This window comes from Mustela nigripes, chromosome 11 (genome assembly GCF_022355385.1).
Source record: "Mustela nigripes isolate SB6536 chromosome 11, MUSNIG.SB6536, whole genome shotgun sequence".
NCBI classification, from domain to species: domain Eukaryota; kingdom Metazoa; phylum Chordata; class Mammalia; order Carnivora; family Mustelidae; genus Mustela; species Mustela nigripes.
Genome location: NC_081567.1, coordinates 21,160,131 through 21,178,845, shown reverse-complemented (window position 1 = coordinate 21,178,845; position 18,715 = coordinate 21,160,131). Strand labels below are relative to the sequence as shown.

At 43.6% G+C, this 18,715-nt stretch overlaps 1 protein-coding gene across 1 annotated transcript in view; it reads left to right on the top strand.

The window, feature by feature from the left end:
• Positions 1 to 18,715, top strand: part of COG7 (component of oligomeric golgi complex 7) — an 83,127-nt gene that overhangs the window by 4,478 nt on the left and 59,934 nt on the right. Inside the window, exons 2-4 of the mRNA XM_059415122.1 lie at positions 1,775 to 1,923; positions 2,092 to 2,208; positions 4,678 to 4,846. Of these exons, the coding sequence (XP_059271105.1) occupies positions 1,775 to 1,923; positions 2,092 to 2,208; positions 4,678 to 4,846 (435 nt within the window). The remainder of the gene's footprint in view (positions 1 to 1,774; positions 1,924 to 2,091; positions 2,209 to 4,677; positions 4,847 to 18,715) is intronic.

Sequence of the window (18,715 nt, the reverse complement as noted above, 5' to 3'; positions counted from 1 at the left end):
CCCCTGTACATTTCAGTTGGTACCCTAAACAGTAGAATTCAGCACTTATTTTACAGCTCTTTATTTTTCAACTGAATACAGTTTACATAAGGTGAAAGGCACAGATCTGTTCTGATGAGCATCATGAGTTTTGGCCAGTGTGTACGCTGGGATAACCTAAATCTCTGTCAAGGGGAATATTGCCGTCACCCAAGAAAGTGCCTCTGTTCCCCTTCACAGTAAATCTGGTCCTTATCCTCCCAGAGGCAACCACTGCAAGTGAGAGTTTTAAAATGGGGATAAGAGGGGCGCCTGGGTGGCTCAGCCGTTAAGCGTCTGTCTTTGGCTCAGGTCTTGATCCCAGGGATCGAGCCCCACATCCGGCTCCCTGCTCGGTGGGAAGCCTGGTTCTGCCTCTCCTACTCTCCCCGCTTCTGTTCCCCTCTCTCACTGTGTCTCTTTCTGTCAAATAAAATCTTAAGAAAAAAAAGTAGAAGAAAGAGTGGATTCAGTTTGGGGGGGGGGTTGTGCAGAAGGAAAATGAGGGATCAGCAGGGGCCGAAGAGTGACTGAGGCTTAGCAAGCAGAAGGTTGGAGCTATAAAAATGTTGTTAAAAGTCAGCATTGTTCAAAGTCCGTCTCTGTGTGAAAGAAATCCTTGTTCTGTCTTTGTTTTCTTAGTCCTAGAACTTTACCTGGGGTCAGTGCTGGAAACAGATTGTTATTCTATGTCACAGCTGGACGAACAGGTTCCTGAAATACTTCTTCAAGGTGTTCAGGTTCTAGGGGCGCCTGGGTGGTTCAGTGGGTTAAAGCCTCTGCCTCCGGCTCAGGTCATGATCCCAGGGTCCTGGGATTGAGCCCCGCATCAGGCTCTCTGCTCAGCGGGGAGCTGCTTCCCTTCCTCTCTCTCTGCCTGCCCCTCTGCCTACTTGTGATCTCTGTCTGTCAAATAAGTAAATAAAATCTTAAAAAAAAAGAAGTTCAGGTTCCGTTCACCGCACTGGTAGAGAGAAGACAGTGGACTTACTGATTCCCCGGTGCATTGCCCTTTAAAGGGTCAAGGGTGCGCCATTAGCTCTCCCAATTCCACGTAACACATCATAGGGCCCAGAGATGTGCACGTTGTAGTCTGTGTTTGGGACGTTTGTTTACAACATGCAGCTTTCTTAATGTCACCCAGTCTCCTACTGGACTTGCTAAATGAGAAACTCTGGCAGGCGCCTAGAGACCTGCATTTAACTGTGCCCCAGTTGGCGCTGGCCGTCTATGGACTCTATTTCAAAAAGACCATGGAATGCGGACATTGGGGCCAGACATATGTAAGGTTTGGTTTCAGCTCTGTGAAATCTGAGGGCAGTTACTCAGCCTCTCTGAGCCTCAGTTTCCCAATTTGTAACAGGTGGCTGCTGGTGATTCCTGTGGACATTCAGTGCTAGAATGTTCGTAGGTCACCTGCTACATAGTTGGCATTGACCCAGTGTCAGATTCTTTCACCTCCTCTCCTCACGAAGGGACTTTCAATTGAACTCAGTCGTGGAGAAGCGTTCATGTTGGGTCAGGTTGATGGTTCCGTCCTTGTCAAATCACATGGCGCACGTCCGGCGGTCTGGGAGAACATGGTCCTGGCAGAGCCCGCCTCCCAGCCCTCCTCCTCTCCCTCCGCATCTTCCACAGAAAACTTGTGTGGTTGGGGGTGCTTTGGGCAGAATCCCTTCCTGTCTCACGATCTGTTCATCTTGTCCACTGGTGACCGGTCCGAGTTTCACCTTTTGTTCTTGGGTTCTTGCTACAGAAACCAGTCACCAGGCTCTTCAGAACATGCCCAAAGTGCTCCGCGATGTCGAAGCCCTGAAACAGGAAGCGTCTTTTCTGAAAGAACAGATGATTCTTGTCAAGGAGGACATTAAAAAATTTGAACAGGATACATCTCAGTCAATGCAGGTATTTCGGCTCCTGTCCCTCAGGCCGATTCTTGTTTTGGGGAGACATTCACAGAAGCTCCCTCAAGACAGGCGCGTGCTGTGACGCTTATGTTTCCGGTCACAGGCGGAGGCCAGAGATGAAGGAACTGCCACTTCCTTAGTGTTTGTCCTCTCGTCTCTCTTTTAGGTATTGGTAGAAATCGACCAGGTGAAGTCCAGAATGCAGCTCGCGGCCGAATCCCTTCAGGAAGCGGACAAGTGGAGCACCCTGAGTGCCGACATTGAGGAGACCTTCAAGACTCAGGTAGGTCTTGGGCTCCTGGGTGGCTCAGTGGGGTAAGCCTCTGCCTTCAGCTCAGGTCATGATCTCAGGGTCCTGGGATCGAGCCCCGCATCGGGCTCTCTGCTCAGCAGGGAGCCTGCTTCCCCCACCTTCTCTCTCTCTGCCTGCTTCTCTGCCTACTTGTGATCTTTCTCTGTCAAATAAATAAATAAAATCTTTAAAAAAAAAAAAGACTCAGGTCTTTAGTTGAGGGCATGTCCGCAGGCCAGGTAGGCAGGCGCTTGAGGTTCAGAGGCACAAACAAGAAAGTCATTTCCCCGAACCCGCAAGGGATTGGAAAACGCAGCACGTGGAAACACACACAAGCAAAGAGTGGGAAGACCTGCAGTAGCTCTGGGTCTTTCCACCTTCTGGAGTTGGTGTCTCCCACCTGACGGAAGACCTTCTCAGTCACAGAGTTCGGGAGAAACCTCCATGGAAAAGGCAGAGAAAATGGATGAAATGGGAGTGTGGAACACAGGTTGGGGGGCCTTTCCCATCCCGGGACCTCTCTGTGGTTGTCTGTTCATTGGGTTCCTCCGCCACCGCTCTGGTCCTGCTGCCCGTTGTCCCTCCGCCAAACCGTTGGAGCAGTTGGCATCCCTGCCGGCTCCTGGCCCCTCGCGGGCAAACTCATTCGCTCCCTCCCTGTGCCGCTGGCTCCTGATCCGTACTCCTTAAATTGTGTCCTCATCTTACTGTCCCAACACGCTGTGAACTCAGGGGCTGCCGTGTGAGCTTCTGTGTGTCTCAGGCATCTAACACGGTGTCTGACATGATATAGACACCTGTGGAGTGATGAAATGAAACACAATTACTATACCTTGAATTCTTCTAAAAAACAGCATTTATTTTTCTAATTTTAAACATAATTTATGTGTGTCTTAGAAGATTTGGAAAATTCCAGAAAGTACAAGGCAGAAAACAAAATGATCCTATTCCTGTGCACACTGATAAGTTTTTTTAATGTGTACTGGGTATTTTTTCCTACTATTTCCATATTTGTGCTTATGTATTTTGTATATATTATGTATTACTGATATAAAGACATTACATATATTCTAGTGTCTATTTTTTATCTAAACAAGATCTTAAATTAATGTCTTATTTCTTACTTAATAGAAAGTCTTATTTCCCTTTGTAATTAATACTTCTCAAAAACATGATTTTTAATGTGTGCACGTATTCCGCATGTCATTATGAGTGACTCGTCCTTTAGGATTTAGGTTGCTTCCAGGCTTTCGTTACTACAACACTAGAATCACATTAATTAATTAGAATCCATGACTATCTCTGTGTCCCTCTGATTGTTCGTTCTTTGTTTTTTTAAAGATTTTATATCTAAGTAATCTCTACACCCAATGTTGGGCTCAAACTCACCACCCTGAGATCATGGTACACCAACTGAGCCAGCTGGGCACCCCCCCCCCGCAATTGTTTCTTTAGGACAAATTTCTAGAAAAGGAAACACGAGGTCAAAAGATGTGAGGGGTGCTTGGGTGGCTCAGTCAGTTAAGCATCTGCCTTCGTGAAGCTCAGGTTATGATCTCAAGGTCCTGAGGTTTGCCGCATTGGGCTCTGTGCTTGGCGAGTCGTCTGATTCTCCCTCTCCCTCTGCACGCCCCCCTCAGCCCTTTGCTCATGCGCGGCACCCTCTCTCTCTCAAGTACATGAGTAAAATCTTTAATAAAAAAATCGTGTGAATAATTTTCCATTTCTTTTAAAAGATTTTATTTATTTATTTGATAGACACACGGTGAGAAAGGGACCACAAACAGAGGGAGTGGGAGAAGGAGAAGCAGGCTCCCCACTGAGCAGGGAGCCTAACGTGGGGCTTGATCCCAGGACCCTGAGATCATGACCTGAGCCGAAGGCAGAGGCTTAACAATTGAGACACCCAGGCGTCCGAATAATTTTCAATTATTGATGCAAATTGCTAAATTACCTTCTAGAAAGACAGTACAAATTTATGGGACCAGACTCTTCTTCTTCACACCCTCACGAACAGTAGCTATCATAATTTTCTCTAGGGTTTTCCACTTTGTTAGGAAGAAAACTCTTGTTTAAATTTCCATTGATTTGACTGCTAATCATATTGAACATAATAAGTTTATGGGCCATTTTTTTATTATATGGACTGTCTTTTCCTGTATTTTGTCTGTTCTTATCGAAGTATCTGGGGTCTTTCATTTCTTTCTTTCTTTTTTTTTTCAAAGATGTTATTTATTTGAGACAGAGACAGAGAGCGAGTGCATGAACAGGGGAGAGGGGCAGAGGGGGAGGGAGAAGCAGACTCCCTGCTGAGCCGGGGGCTGACACAGAACTCAGTCCCAGGACCCTGAGATCATGACCTGAGCCAAAGGCAGATGCTTAGCTAACTGAGCCACCCAGGCGCTCCTGAAGGACCTGGGGTCTTTTAAAATAAATATCTTCTGTTCTGGCCTTTCGTAGGACGTAGCTGTGATTTCTGCCAAGCTGACCGGTATGCAGAACAGCTTAATGATGCTTGTTGATACGCCAGACTACTCAGAAAAATGTGTGCACCTGGAGGCGCTGAAGAACAGGCTGGAGGCCTTGGCCTCGCCGCAGATTGTCACGGCCTTCGCCTCCCCGTCTTTAGGTAAGTGCCGGCCTCTCTCCTCGCTGCACACCCCCCCACAGGGGTAAGGCTTTCCAAGTCTTCCACCTTTTGAGTGTCTTACTTTGGATTAAATTATGTAATTTCGAATTAAGTTGTAACCTAATGGGGGTTACCTTTTTCCAGTAGTTCATATGAATATTTTTAAGCATACGGAAATGTCGAGATAAGCATACAACAAACAACATCTAGATCCTAGTTTGGTGTTTCAGCACATTAGCTCTGTCACACATCAACCCACCCATCCATCGCTCTGTCCATCCAGGTTCTGTTGGGGGTGCATTTCAGAGTAACTTACAGATATCAACATATTTCACTCTTAACTGCTTCAGCATTCATATCAACAACTACAGTTCAGTTTCAGTTTAAGATTCTCTTTTGAGGGGGTAAAATTTACTTTTAAGGAAATGCACACATCTTAAGTCTATCGTTTGACCCTTGTCAAATACGATTTTTATTTCCTCTGATCTACTAATGTGGGAAATCATATTGATAGCGTTCCTAATATCCTATTATTTTTGCACCTCAAGATCAAGCCCCACACGTTTATGAGATGTCTGTGTGGGTGCGCATGCACATGTGTGAGTGCATGTTAAAGTCCTACTGGATATTTGATGATGCTTTATTTAGAACTTTTTCATAGAGAGCTCGTTAGTAGATATCTGTGTCGGGGGTTAGTATCATGGTTGTGTTGATGTCATAGAAACAGCTGGGAAGCTTTCATTCTTCGTTATTTTTTTTTAAAAGATTTTATTTATTTGACAGACAGAGATCACAAGTAGGCAGAGAGAGAGAGAGAGGAGGAAGCATGCTCCCCGCCGAGCAGAGAGCCAGATGCGGGGCTCAATCCCAGGACTCTGAGATCATGACCTGAGCTGAAGGCAGAGGCTTTAACCCACTGAGCCACCCAGGCGCCCCTCATTCTTCCTTATTACTCTATTATAGTTTTTTGTTTTTGTTTTTTTTGTTTTTTTAAAGATTTTATTTATTTATTTGACAGACAGAGATCTCAAGTAGGTAGAGAGGCAGGCAGAGAGAGAGGAGGAAGCAGGCTCCCTGTTGAGCAGAGAGCCTGATGCGGGGCTCAATCCGAGGACCCTAGGATTATGAGCTAAGCTGAAGGCAGAGGCTCTAACCCACTGAGCCACCCAGGCGCCCCTCTATTACGGTTTTTTTTTTAAAGATTTTATTTCTTCATTTGAGAGAGAAACAGAGAACAGGGAGCAGGGAGAGGAAGAGGGAGAAGCAGACTCTCCCTTGAGCAGGGAGTCTGGCTCGGGGCTTGATCCCAGGACCTTGGGATCATGACATGAACCAAAGGCTGATGTATAACTGACTGAGCCAACCGGGTACTCCAAAATAGCATTTCTGCTATTTTTCTGTTTAATTTTTACTTTTGTGAGATCATTATTTACTTTCTAGTGTTTTCCCAGTGTCCTTTTATATCTCATAGTGATACCTTAGATCCCCAACCCCCCTTTATTTAAAATATTTACTGTTTTAAGTAATCTCTACACCTAATGTGGTGCTCAAACTCAACTCCAGGATCAAGAGTTGCACCTCTGTTGACTGAGCCAGCCAGGTACCGAAACTTAGATCCTGTTAGGGAAAGCACACCGTATGTAATTTCCTTGAGTGTGAAGTGGTTGTAGCTTCAAATTTCTTCTCTTTCCTAGGCTAATTTTTTTTTTAATTTTTATTTATTTATTAGACAGAGATGACAAGAAGGCAAAGAGGCAGGCGGGGAGGGGGAAGCAGGCTCCCCACTGAGCAGAGAGCCCGATGCAGGGCTCCATCCCAGAACCCTGGGATCATGGCCTGAGCCGAAGGCAGAGGCTTTAACTCACTGAGCCACCCAGGCGCCCCCCAGGCTAACTTTTTGAAGTGCTCTCTCTTTTATTTATTTATTTATTTATTAAAAATATTATTTTAAGTAACATATCATGTATTATTAGCCCCAGGGGTATGGGGAAGTGCTCTCTATTTTAAAAAGAGTTTTTTTTTTTTTTTAAATTATGGTAAAATACACATAGCATATAATTTACCATTTTAACCATTTCTAAGTGTACAAGGTAATGGCATGAAGTATATTTACGTTGTGCAAACATAACCACCAGCCACCTCCAGAACTCCTCATCTTCCTCAGTGCTATTAAATACTAGCTCCTGGGAGGCCTGGGTGGCTCAGTTGGTTAAGCCACTGCCTTCAGGATCCCAGGATCGAGTCCTGGATTGGGCTCCTTGCTCAGCGGGGTGCCTGTTTCTCTCTCTGCCTCTGCCTGCTTGTGCTCGCTCTCTCTGTGATAAATAAAATCTTAAAACAAAAAAAAAATATACTAACTCCTTACTCTCTCACCCCCAGCCCCTGGCATCTGCCATCCTCTTTCTGTCTCTAGAGATTTGACTACTTTAGGGACCTTATAGAAGTAGAATCACATGGCATTTGTCATTGTGTGATTGGTTGATTTCACATAGTATGTATCATTAAGGTTTTTCTGTGTTTTAGCATGTGTAAACATTTCCCTCCTTAAAAAAAAAAAATTTCCAGGGCACCTGGGTGGCTCAGTGGGTTAAGCCTCTGCCTTCAGCTCAGGTCATGATCCCAGGGTCCTGGGATCGAGCCCCGCATAGGGCTCTCTGCTCAGCGGGGAGCCTGCTTCCTCCTCTCTCTCTGCCTACTTGTGGTCTCTGTCTCTGTCAAAGAAATTAAAAAAAAAAAATCTTAAAAAAAAAATTTTTTTTCTCCTTTTTAAGTCTGAATATTATTCCATTATATGTATATATCACCTTTCATTTATTTATCTGTCCACAGACAGCTGAGTTACTTTCGTCTTTTGACTGTCGTGAATAGTATTGCTGTGCACACAAGTGTACAAATACCTGGTGGAGTCTCAGCTTTCGGTTCGTTCAGGTGTATGTCCAGAAGTGGAATTTTTGAATCATATGAGAATTCTACTTTTAATTTTTCAAGGAATCATGTTTTCCATAAGGAGTTACATCTTTTTACATTCCCAGCAGTAATGTACATGTGTTCCAGTTTCCCCACATCTTCCCCAGCACGTGTCATTTTCTGCTTTTTTTATTTTTTTAATTTTTTTTTAAAAAGATTTTATTTATTTATTTGACAGAGATCACAAGTAGGCAGAGAGGCAGGCAGAGAGAGAGAGAGAGAGAGAGAGAGAGGGAAGCAGGCTTCCTGCGGAGCAGAGAGCCTGATGCGGGGCTCGATCCCAGGACCCTGAGATCATGACCAGAGCCGAAGGCAGCAGCCCAAACCACTGAGCCACCCAGGCGCCCCATTTTCTGCTTTTTTGATAGTAGTCATCCTAATAGGTGTGTATTAATATCGCAGTGTGATTTTGACCTGCATTTCCCTAATGACTACTGATACTGGATATGGCCATATCCTTATTGGCCATTTGAGTATCTTTGGAGAAATGTCTATTCAAGTCTTTTGTCCTTTTTTTTTTTTTTTTTTTAAAGATTTTATTTATTTATCTCTCAGGGAGAGAGACCATACAAGCAGGGGGAGCAGGAGGCAGAGGGAGAAGCAAGCTCCCCTCAGAGCAGGGAGCCCAGTGGGAGTCTTGATCCCAGCACTCTGGGATCATGACCTGAGCCGAAGACAGACACTTAACCGACTGAGCCACCCAGACGTTCCAAGTCATTTGCCCATTTTAAAATCAGGTTATTTGGGGCGCCTGGGTGGCTCAGTGGGTTAAGCCTCTGCCTTCGGCTCAGGTCATGATCCCATGGTCCTGGGATCGAGCCCCGCATCGGGCTTTCTGCTCAGCAGGGAGCCTGCTTCCTCTCTCTCTCTCTCTCTGCCTGCCTCTATGCCTGCTTGTGATCTCTGTCTGTCAAATAAATAAATAAAATCTTAAAAAAAAATAAATCAGGTTATTTATTTTTTATTGTTCAGTTGTAGGAGTTTGTTATATATTCTGGATATTAATCTCTGTTCAGATATATGATTTGTAAACTCATTCTCTGCGTTGTCCTTTCTTTCTTTTTATAGTGTCTTTTGATAAACAGTTCTTAAATTTTTATGTAGTCCGATATATCTGTTTTTAATTTTGTTGCCTGTGTTATTGGTGTCACAAGTGAGAAACTATTGCCAAATCCAATGTCATTAAACTTTTCCCATCTTCTAAGAGTTAATAGTTTTAGTTCTTATGTGTAACTCTTTGATCCATTTTAAGTTAATTTTTATATGGTGTAAGGTAAGTGTCCAACTTCTTTCTTTTGCATGTGGATATCCAGTTTTCTGAGCATCATTTGTTGTCCTTTTCCCACTGTATGACCTTGACACCCTGTTGAAAGTCATTTGACTATATATGTGAAGATTTATTTCTGGGCACTCTCTTCTCTTCCGCTGATCATGTCCGTCCTCATGTCAGTACCACACCGTTACCCCCACTGGTCCATACATATTGTTTTGATTATTGTAGCTTTGTTGTAAGTTTTGAAATCATGGAGTGTGAGACCATCAATGTTACCCTTCTTTTTCAGGAATGTTTATCTATTTGGGGTCCCTTGAAGTTCTGTATGAATTCTAGGACGGGTTTTTCTGTTTCTCCACAAGACACCATTGGAATTTCAATAGGGATTGCATTGAATCCGTAGATGGTTTTGGGTAATATTACCATCTTAACAGTATTAAGTCTTCCAATCCAAGAACATGGGATGTTTTCTCATTTACTTGTGTCGTCTTTAATTTCTTTCATCAGTGTTTTGTTGTTTTCAGAGTACAAGGCTTTCAGCTCCTTGTTGAATTTTTTTCCTAAGTATTTTATTATTTTTTTTATGTTACTGTTAATGAATTTTTTCTCCTCTTCAGATCATTCATTGTTAGTACGTAGAAGAACAACTGATTTTTTTAAAAAAAGATTTTATTTATTCATTTGAGTGAGAGACAAGGCAGAGAAAACACAAGCAGGGGGAAGGAAGAAGCAGATTCTCCACTGAGCTGGGAGACCAGTGTGGGGTTCGATCCAGGACCCGCAGATGATGACCTGAGCCAAAGGCAGATACCCAACCATCTGAGCCAGCCAGGTGCCCCAATACAGCTGATTTTTATGTGTTGATTTTGTGTCCTGCAACTTTGCCAAATTCTCTTATTAATTCTAACAGGTTTTTTTGTGGAATATTTAGGGTTTTCTGATTATAACATCATATCATCTGCAAACAAAGACAATTTTACTTCTTCCTCTTCTCTTTGAATGCTTTTTTCTTACATGCCTCATTGCTTTGGCTAAGACTTCCAGCACTTAGGCTTATAAAGGTGGCAAAAGCAGACATTCTTGTCCTGTTCCTGATCTCAGAGTAAGAGTTTGAAATAGTCCTTCACCATTGAGTATTAGGTCAGCTGGGAGCTTTTCATCCAGGGCCCTTATTATGTTGACATAGTTTGCTTCTATTCCTGGATTGTTGAGTTATGTCATGAAAAGTGTTGAATTTTAACAAATCCTTTTCTTCACCATTTGAGATGATCATGTGGATTTTTTCCAGCATTCTGTTCATATCGTGTAATACATTGCTTGACTTTTGTATATTGAACCATCCTTGCATCTCAGGAATAAATTCTACTTGGCTGTAGAGTATCATCCTTTAATATGCTGCTGATTTTGGTTTGCTAGTATTTCGTCAAGGATTTTTACATCACTATTCAGGGATGTGACATCTGGGTGGCTCAGCTGGCTAAGTGTCTGACTGGTGATTTCTGCTTAGGTCATGGTCTCAGGGTCATGAGATCGAGCCCCGTGTTGGGATCTGTGCTGGGTGTGGAGTTTGCTTGAGCACTCCACCCCTGCTTCAGTGCACGTGTCTTTTCTCTCTGTCAAAAAAAACAAAAAACAAAAAACAAAAAACTTCAGGGATATTAGTCTGTGGGTTTCTTTTCTTGCATTGTCTTTGTCTGGCTTTGGATTGGGGGAGTGTTGGCCTCATAGAATGAGTTAGAGTGTTTCCTCCTCTTCAATTTTTTGGAAGAGTTTGGGAAATAGCAGTATAAATTTTTCTTTAAATGTCTGATATATTCACCAGTGAAGCTGTTTGGTGTGCTTTTCTTTCTTTCTTTTTTTTTTAAAGATTTTATTTATTTGTCAGAGAGAGTGAGCGAGAGCGAGCACAGGCAGACAGAGTGGAAGGCAGAGTCAGACGGAGAAGCAGGCTCCCTGCGGAGCAAGGAGCCCGATATGGGACTCGATCCCAGGACGCTGGGATCATGACCTGAGCTGAAGGCAGCTGCCCAACCAACTGAGCCACCCAGGTGTCCTGGTGTGCTTTTCTTTGTTGGAAGTTGTTGGATTACTGATTCAGTCTCCTTACTAGTATTGGATCCATTTAGAGTTCTTATTTCTTCATGATTCAGTCTTGGTAGATTGTGTGTGTCTAAGAATTTGTTCATTTCATCTAGTTTATCCAATTTGTTGGTATTTATTTATTAATTTATTATTAATTGATTTACTTAAAAAAATATTTTATTTATTTGAGAGAGTGAGCACGAGCTTTGGGAGGAGCAGAGGTAGAAAGAGAAGCAGACACTCTGCTGAGCACAAAGACGACATGGGGCTCGCTCTCAGAACCGGAGCTGAAGTTAGTTGCTTAACTGACTGAACAACCCAGGGACCCGTATTTTTTTTTCTAAGTAGGCTCCATGCCCAACACAGGACTTGAACTCACAACCCTGAGATCAAGGCCTGAGATCAGGAGTTGGACACTCTACCAACTGAGCCATCCAGGCACCCCCCATAGTACTTTTTTATAATCCTTTTTATTTCTGTAAGATCAGAAGTAGTGTCCTTTCTTTCATTTTTGACTTTATTTGAAATGTCTTCTTTCTTTTTCATAATAAATCTAATTAAAAGTGTGTAAATTTTGTTCATCTTTTCAAACAACCACCTCTTGGTTTTGTTGATTTTTCTTTTTTGTTTTGCTCTATTATATTGATCTCTGCTCCGATCTTTATTATCTTCCCTTCTGCTACCTTTTGGTTTAGTTTGTTCTTTTTTTTTTTTTTTTTCCCCTTTTCTAGGTCTTTAGGATGTAGAGTTTAGGCAGTTGGCTTGAGATATTTCTTTTTTGTTTTTTTTTAACCCAAACATTTACAGCTATAAATTAGCTGTTAGTGCTGCTTTTGCAGCATCCCACATATTTTGGTATATTGTGTTTTTATTTTCATTTGTCTCAAGATAATTCTTAATTTCCCTTATGGTATCTTCTTTGACCCATTGGTTGTTTAAGACTGTTGTTTAGTTTCTACATATTTGTGAATTTTCTCACTGTTTTTTCTTCTTTTGATTTCTAGTTTTATTTCATAATGATCGGAAAGGATATATGATTTCCGTCTTAGTTACGCTTGTTTTCTTTTTAAAGATTTTATTTATTTATTTATTTGTCAGAGAGAGAGCGAGCGCACAAGCAGGCAGAGTGGCAGGCAGAGGCAGAGAGAGAAACAGGCTCCCTGCTGAGCGAGGAGCCCGATGTGAGACTCGATCCCAGGACCTTCGGATCGTGACCTGAGCGAAAGGCAGCCACTTAACGAACTGAGTGACCCAGCTATCCCTCCACTTGTTTTCTGGCCTCAGTTGTGAGCTGTCCTAGAGAATGTTTCATGGGCACTTGAGAAAAATATGTATTCTGCTGTTGCTGGGTGGAGTGTTCTCTGTGTGTGTGTGTGTGTGTGTGTGTGTGTTAGGTCTAATTGGTTTATGGTGGTGGTCAAGTCCTTGACTTCCTTATTATCCTCCCTCTCCTTGTTCTTGAAGTGCTCTCATGACGTGCCTTCTGCACGCTCTGTTCCTTTTCTTTTCTCCCCTCCCTGTGCTACTTCTGCATAGGTCCTATTGTGGGGTTTTTTTTTTTTTTTTTTTTTTTTAGTTTGTTTTCGTTCTGCTTAGTCATACTTCTACGTGGCTGCTTTTTTCTGGGCTTGCTCTTAACTGGAAAATAACGTGCAATCTCCTTAGAAGCCCATCCTAGTTTACCTGGGCTTTGTTGAGAGCTATCGCCTTGCCCTTGAATTAAAAGCTCCATTCCGTGTTGTGCTCTTCAGCTGCCTAAAGAGAACGGCTTCAGTACCCACCTCCATCCTTTCCCTTCCATGACTTTACCCTCTTGTCAGTCATCTGTTTGGAGTGTTCTCTGCCTCTTTAGGATCCTAGGACTGGAGCTGGTTTGTGGAAAGTCACCATCTGGTAGCTTTGTCCCTCCCATTTTGTCACGAGTTTTTGTGGCTAGAGGCCCACAGAGCTCACGGATATGGTAGGGGTGCACCTCTGGCTTCGTGGGGTTGGAGAAGAAGTTAGGAATGGAGGTGGGTGGGGAGGCGGTGGCTCCATGAATTTGAATGATTTTCCCTTCCTGCTGAAGGGGTTTGCTGCTAGAATGAGGTTTGGAGGATGCCCTCTGGGTCAGGATTATGGGCCTTGGTAGCGAGGGCAAGCTATGTTTGATTACCTTTGTTCAGATTTAAATCAGGCCCGATTCCAGACCCACTCTCTGCAGGCAGGATGGCTCTTTTTAGCCTCTTCTGGGCTGATGCGGAACTAAGCCTTCTCCGCTGGCCTGGACCAGACCCTGTCTCCAACTTGTCCTGCCATGCTTAGCTGCTCCCGGTGACATTCCCAGGCTTCTGGAATCCCCACTCACCATGGGCCAAGGTGACTGAATATCTGACTTCTGATTCCTTTCTCCAACGTTCTGCAGTACACATATTTCCTCGGCTTCAGCACAGATGAAGTGGTTGTATTTTTCTCATGGTAGTGAATTTTGGTGAGCATCAGGAAGTTTCCCCACCCCACCCAAAGTAATGTATTCTCTCATCAGATATCTTTCCTGGTAGGCCTAGTTGCTTTTTTATCTGATGGTTTTTATTTTTCAAAAGATTATTTATTTATTTATTCAACAGAGAAAAGTTTTGCATTAGCACAAGCAGGGAGCAGCAGCAGAAAGAGAGGGAGCAGCAGGCTCCCCACCGAGGAAGGGCCGGATGCAGGGCTTGATCCCAGAACCTGGGGATCATGACCTGAGCTGAAAGCAGACACTTAACCGACTGAGCCACTCGGGCACCCCATCTGCCTTTTTTTTTTTTTTTTTTAAAGATTTTATTTATTTGACAGAGATCACAACTAGGCAGAGAGGCAGGCAGAGAGAGAAGGGGAAGCAGGCTCCCTGCTGAGCAGAGAGTGCAAAGTGGGACTTGATCCCAGGACTCTGAAATTATGACCTGCACTAAAGGCAGAGGCTTAACCCACTGAGCCACTCAGGCACCCCATCCCTATCTGTTTTTAAAGGGAAATCTCTGGAAGTGCCTGGGTGGCTCAGTTGACTAAGCGTCTGACTCTTGTTCTCAGGGTCTGGGGTTCTGTTGACCTACTTAAAAAAATCAGGAGGGGAATCACTGCTAAGTTAGTACCTCCCGAACACCTTACCACTTCCCATCTCTGCTCAGAGTGACATTCTCCAACCTCATATGCCTATCTCTGTTTACACAACCAACCAGTAATTCAGTTATGTTGAAGCAAACTTTTAAAAAAAAATTTATTTAGGGACGCCTGGGTGGCTCAGTGGGTTAAAGCCTCTGCTTTCAGCTCAGGCCATGATCCCAGGGTCTCAGGGTCCTCTCTGCTCAGCGGGGAGCCTGCTTCCCTCCCTCTCTCTCTGCCTTCCTCTCTTCCTACTTGTAATTTCTCTCTCTGTCAAATAAATAAATAAAATCTTTTAAAAATTTTTATTTATTTGACAGAGAGAGACACAACAAGAGAGGAAACACAAGCAGAGGGAGAGGGAGAAGCAGACCCCCCACCAAGCAGGATTCCCGATGTGGGGCTCAATCCCAGGATCCCAGGATCATGACCTGAGCCTAAGGCAGATGAAGCAGATTTCTTTTACTAAAGATTTTATTTATTTATTTGTCAAAGAGAAAGAGAGAAGGAGCACAAGCAGGGGGAATAGCAGGCAGAGGGAGAAGCAGGCTCCCCACTTAGCAAGGAGCCCAATGTGGGACTCGATCCCAGAACTCTGGATCACCACCTGAGCCAAAAGCGGTTGCTTAACTGACTAAGCCACCCAGGCGTCCCTGAAGCAACTTTTTATAGCAGTTTTATTTTTTATTTTTTATTTTTTTAAAAGATTTTATTTATTTATCAGAGAGAGAGAAGGGGAGGGAGCGAGCACAGGCAGACAGAATGGCAGGCAGAGGCAGAGGGAGAAGCAGGCTCCCTGCTGAGCAAGGAGCCCGATGTGGGACTCGATCCCAGGACGCTGGGATCATGACCTGAGCCGAAGGCAGCTGCTTAACCAACTGAGCCACCCAGGCGTCCCTTATAGCAGTTTTAAACATAGCAGGGAGATTCATTTGATCTAAGGGATCATGGGAAAATAATAAGCATTTTAGGGGCAAAAAGCCATCTTCCAACTCATGGACTCCTGCCCATCAAAGTGAGATCTACTATCAGATTTCCAAAGCTGGATTATCATCACAATAACTGCCCTCACAGATTTTTCTTCTCAGCAAGTATAAAAGGTTGGCTACCAGTTTGTGCAGTTAAAATTTTTCTTTCTTCTTTTCCTTCTGAGACGGTGGCATCTGAGTTTTGGCCAGAAGGGGGCAGACGAGTGCCATAGGTGGTGCTTTGGACGGCCTGTCCCAAGGCTGCCGCCCTGGCTTCTCAGCAGTGAGCCTGGAAGCGGGAGCTTCCGTTCAGTCCTTTCCTCTGCCCTTAGGAAAATATGTAAGAAACTACTTAATATAAATGCCAGAATTTGGCTCTTAGAGTCTATTGCTATGTGTGGAATGCTGATGTTTACCAAATTACTTACTTATTATCCTCAAGCCACCAAATATGTGAACATCTAAGCTGTTGAGTTTGTTTGCTTTTGTATAATTCCTGTCTGGTGTAATTCCAAGTAGGCATTTCAAAAGGATAACTCCCTTTTAGATATTGTTTTAAAATACTGATTATGTGAGGAACAGCAGGGAAGGCAAGGATGAATAAGATAAGGTTGCTGTCCTTCAGGGACTTTACAGCTTGGTTGAGGGTGAGGCCAGGAGAGAACAGGTGCACCAATAATTTTATTACAAGATGGCATGTGAAAGTTGCTTTAGCCATCCCTGGGATGAAGGGAAAAGATGATAGAAAATCGAGGAAGCTTTTCTGAACGAACTAACATATGTGCAGAACTTTGAAAGAACAATGAATTTTTTAAAATTTTTAATTGTTTCCTTTTTAAAAATATTTTATTTAAGATTTTATTTATTTGACAGAGAGAGACACAGCTAGAGAGGGAACACAAGCAGGGAGAGTGGGAGAGGGAGAAGCAGGCTTTCCACCAAGCAGGGAATCCTTTGTGGGACTTGATCCCGGGACCCTGAGCTGAAGGCAGATACTTGATGACTGGGCCCCCCAGGTGCCCCTAAAGATTTTATTAATTTATTTGAGAGATAGAGAGTGAAAGACAGCACAAGCAGGGGGAGTGGGAGAGGGAGAGGGAGAAACAGGCTCCCCATTGAGCAGGGAGCCCAATGTGGGGCTCGATCCCAGGACCCTGGGATCATGAACTGAGCCGAAGGCAGATGCTTAACCTGCTGAGCCACCCAGGTGCCCCATTGTTTCAATTATAAAGGTAACACAGGTTGTTGAGAATGGGAAGATATATACAAATATAAAAAAGAAGATGATTTACCAATGAACTCAACGCCCAGATATAATTGTTAGTATTTCCTTTTAGTTTCTTCCTGTGAGTGTGTACCTACCTGTATCTTTTAAGGCAGGACTATCCATTGAATATATACAATTTTGTACCTTGTTTTTCTCCCCGTGAGCATTTTCCCATGGGTGTAGGATTTTGATAGGTGGGGAGAAATGTTTCCAGCAGAGGGAACAACATACATATGAGTAGTGTAGGAATGGGAAGACTCAGGGGCAGTTGTGGGAATAATAGTTAAGCCTATTTCAGTGGCGTGGATGTTGGGAAATGGTCAGAGATGAGCCTGGACAGGAGAGCTAGGAGAGCATAGCTGGCCTTGAACAGACTGAGGAGTTTCTATCTGGGGAAGAATTTCATGGCTGTTAGCAGTTTACTAGTAAGTCTGATGAGGGCTGTTGGCCAAGTGGAAGGAGTGTGGACTTCGGAAATGGACAGACCAATTTTGGATCTGCTGCCTCCTTTTTTTTTTTATTTTAAGATTTTATTTATTTGAGAGAGAAGGAACAAGCGAAAGCATGAGCAGGGTGGTGAGGAGAGGCAGAAGTGGACTTCCCACTGAGCAGGGAGCCTGATGTGGGATTTGATCCCAGGACCCTGGGATCATGAGCTGAGCCAAAGGCAGACGCTTAATGACTGAGCCACCCAGGCGCCCCAACGGCTGCTGCCTGTTAGCAATAAGACCTCAATTTCCTTCTTAGAAAAGGGAGTATGGAATATACACACCCTATGATTCCTACTTTCCTGGTCTTAGGGGAGGCACTCTGTGAATGTTATTCCTTTCTTTTGGACCCCCATTCAAGATTTCATGGCTCTCACAGTAACCCAAAGGGAGTAAGTCCTAAGAGACCAGTCGGCAACTCATGAAGTTTCTATTTAGCTCAGCATATGGAGCTACACTACAAATTGGAATCCAGACCCACAAATGACTTCACTGGTTTCATTTTTCTATTTCTTAAATTCAGTTAAAATTTGTTCTCCTCACCAACAGTGTTGAAAAAAACTGGAGGTTGAAAAAACTGGAGGTTGTTGAAAAAACAGTGGCAGTCTTACTGGGGAAAAGAACAATTTTTCCCTCTACTGCTTCCTTCCCCAATCCTGATCCCAGGAGAGCACTTCTAATTCTCAGAACTGTTTTCTCTGGCATTTCACTTTGTGTTTCTGGATAAGTGAATGTACTTACTTATTTTTATTTTTATTTTTTTATTTTATTATTTTTTAAAGATTTTATTTATTTACTTGACACAGGAAAGAGATCACAAGTAGGCAGAGACAGAAAGGAGGAGGAAGCAGGCTCTCCATGGAGCAGGAAGCCCAACATGGGGCTCCATCCCAGGACCCCAGGATCATGACCTGAGCCGAAGGCAGAGGCTTTAACCCACTGAGCCACCCAGGCGCCCCTGCTTACTTATTTTTTTTTTTTTAAAGATTTATTTATTTATTTGACAGAGAGAGATTACAAGTAGGCAGAGAGGCAGGCAGAGAGAGAGAGGGGGAAGCAGGCTCCCTGCTGAGCAGAGAGCCCGATGCGGGACTCGATCCCAGGACCCTGAGATCATGACCTGAGCCGAAGGCAGCGGCTTAACCCACTGAGCCACCCAGGCGCCCTGCTTACTTATTTTTAAAGATTTATTCATTTCCAAGAGAGCACGTGCACATGTGTGCATGGTGTAGGGGGAGGGGGAGTAGCAGTGCAGAGGGGGAGAGAGACTCTCAAGCAGACTCCCCGCTGAGCACAGAGCCCAGCACAGGGCTCGAGGCCATGAACGCTGAGATCATGACCTAACCTGAAATCAAGAGTCAGGTGCTTAACTGACTGAGCCTCCCAGGTGCCCCTTTGCATTATACATTTATTATTTTACTTCTTTGTATATTAATTTTAGGCATTGTCTATTGACTTCCTATTGTTGTAGCTAAGGATTTCACTCTCATATCCCTCGTCTCTCCTTTTGCATTTGCCTCGTATATCATGGTTTTTAATTGAATTAGTAAATAATGTTTCTTTTATCACAAATTTATAAGCTTAGTGCATTTTTGCAGAATCAGGTCAGGTACTATGATTTTAATCTTTATCCTTAAATTTCTGGTTGCCTTTTTTTTTTTTTTAAAGATTTTATTTATTTATTTGACACACAGAGAAATC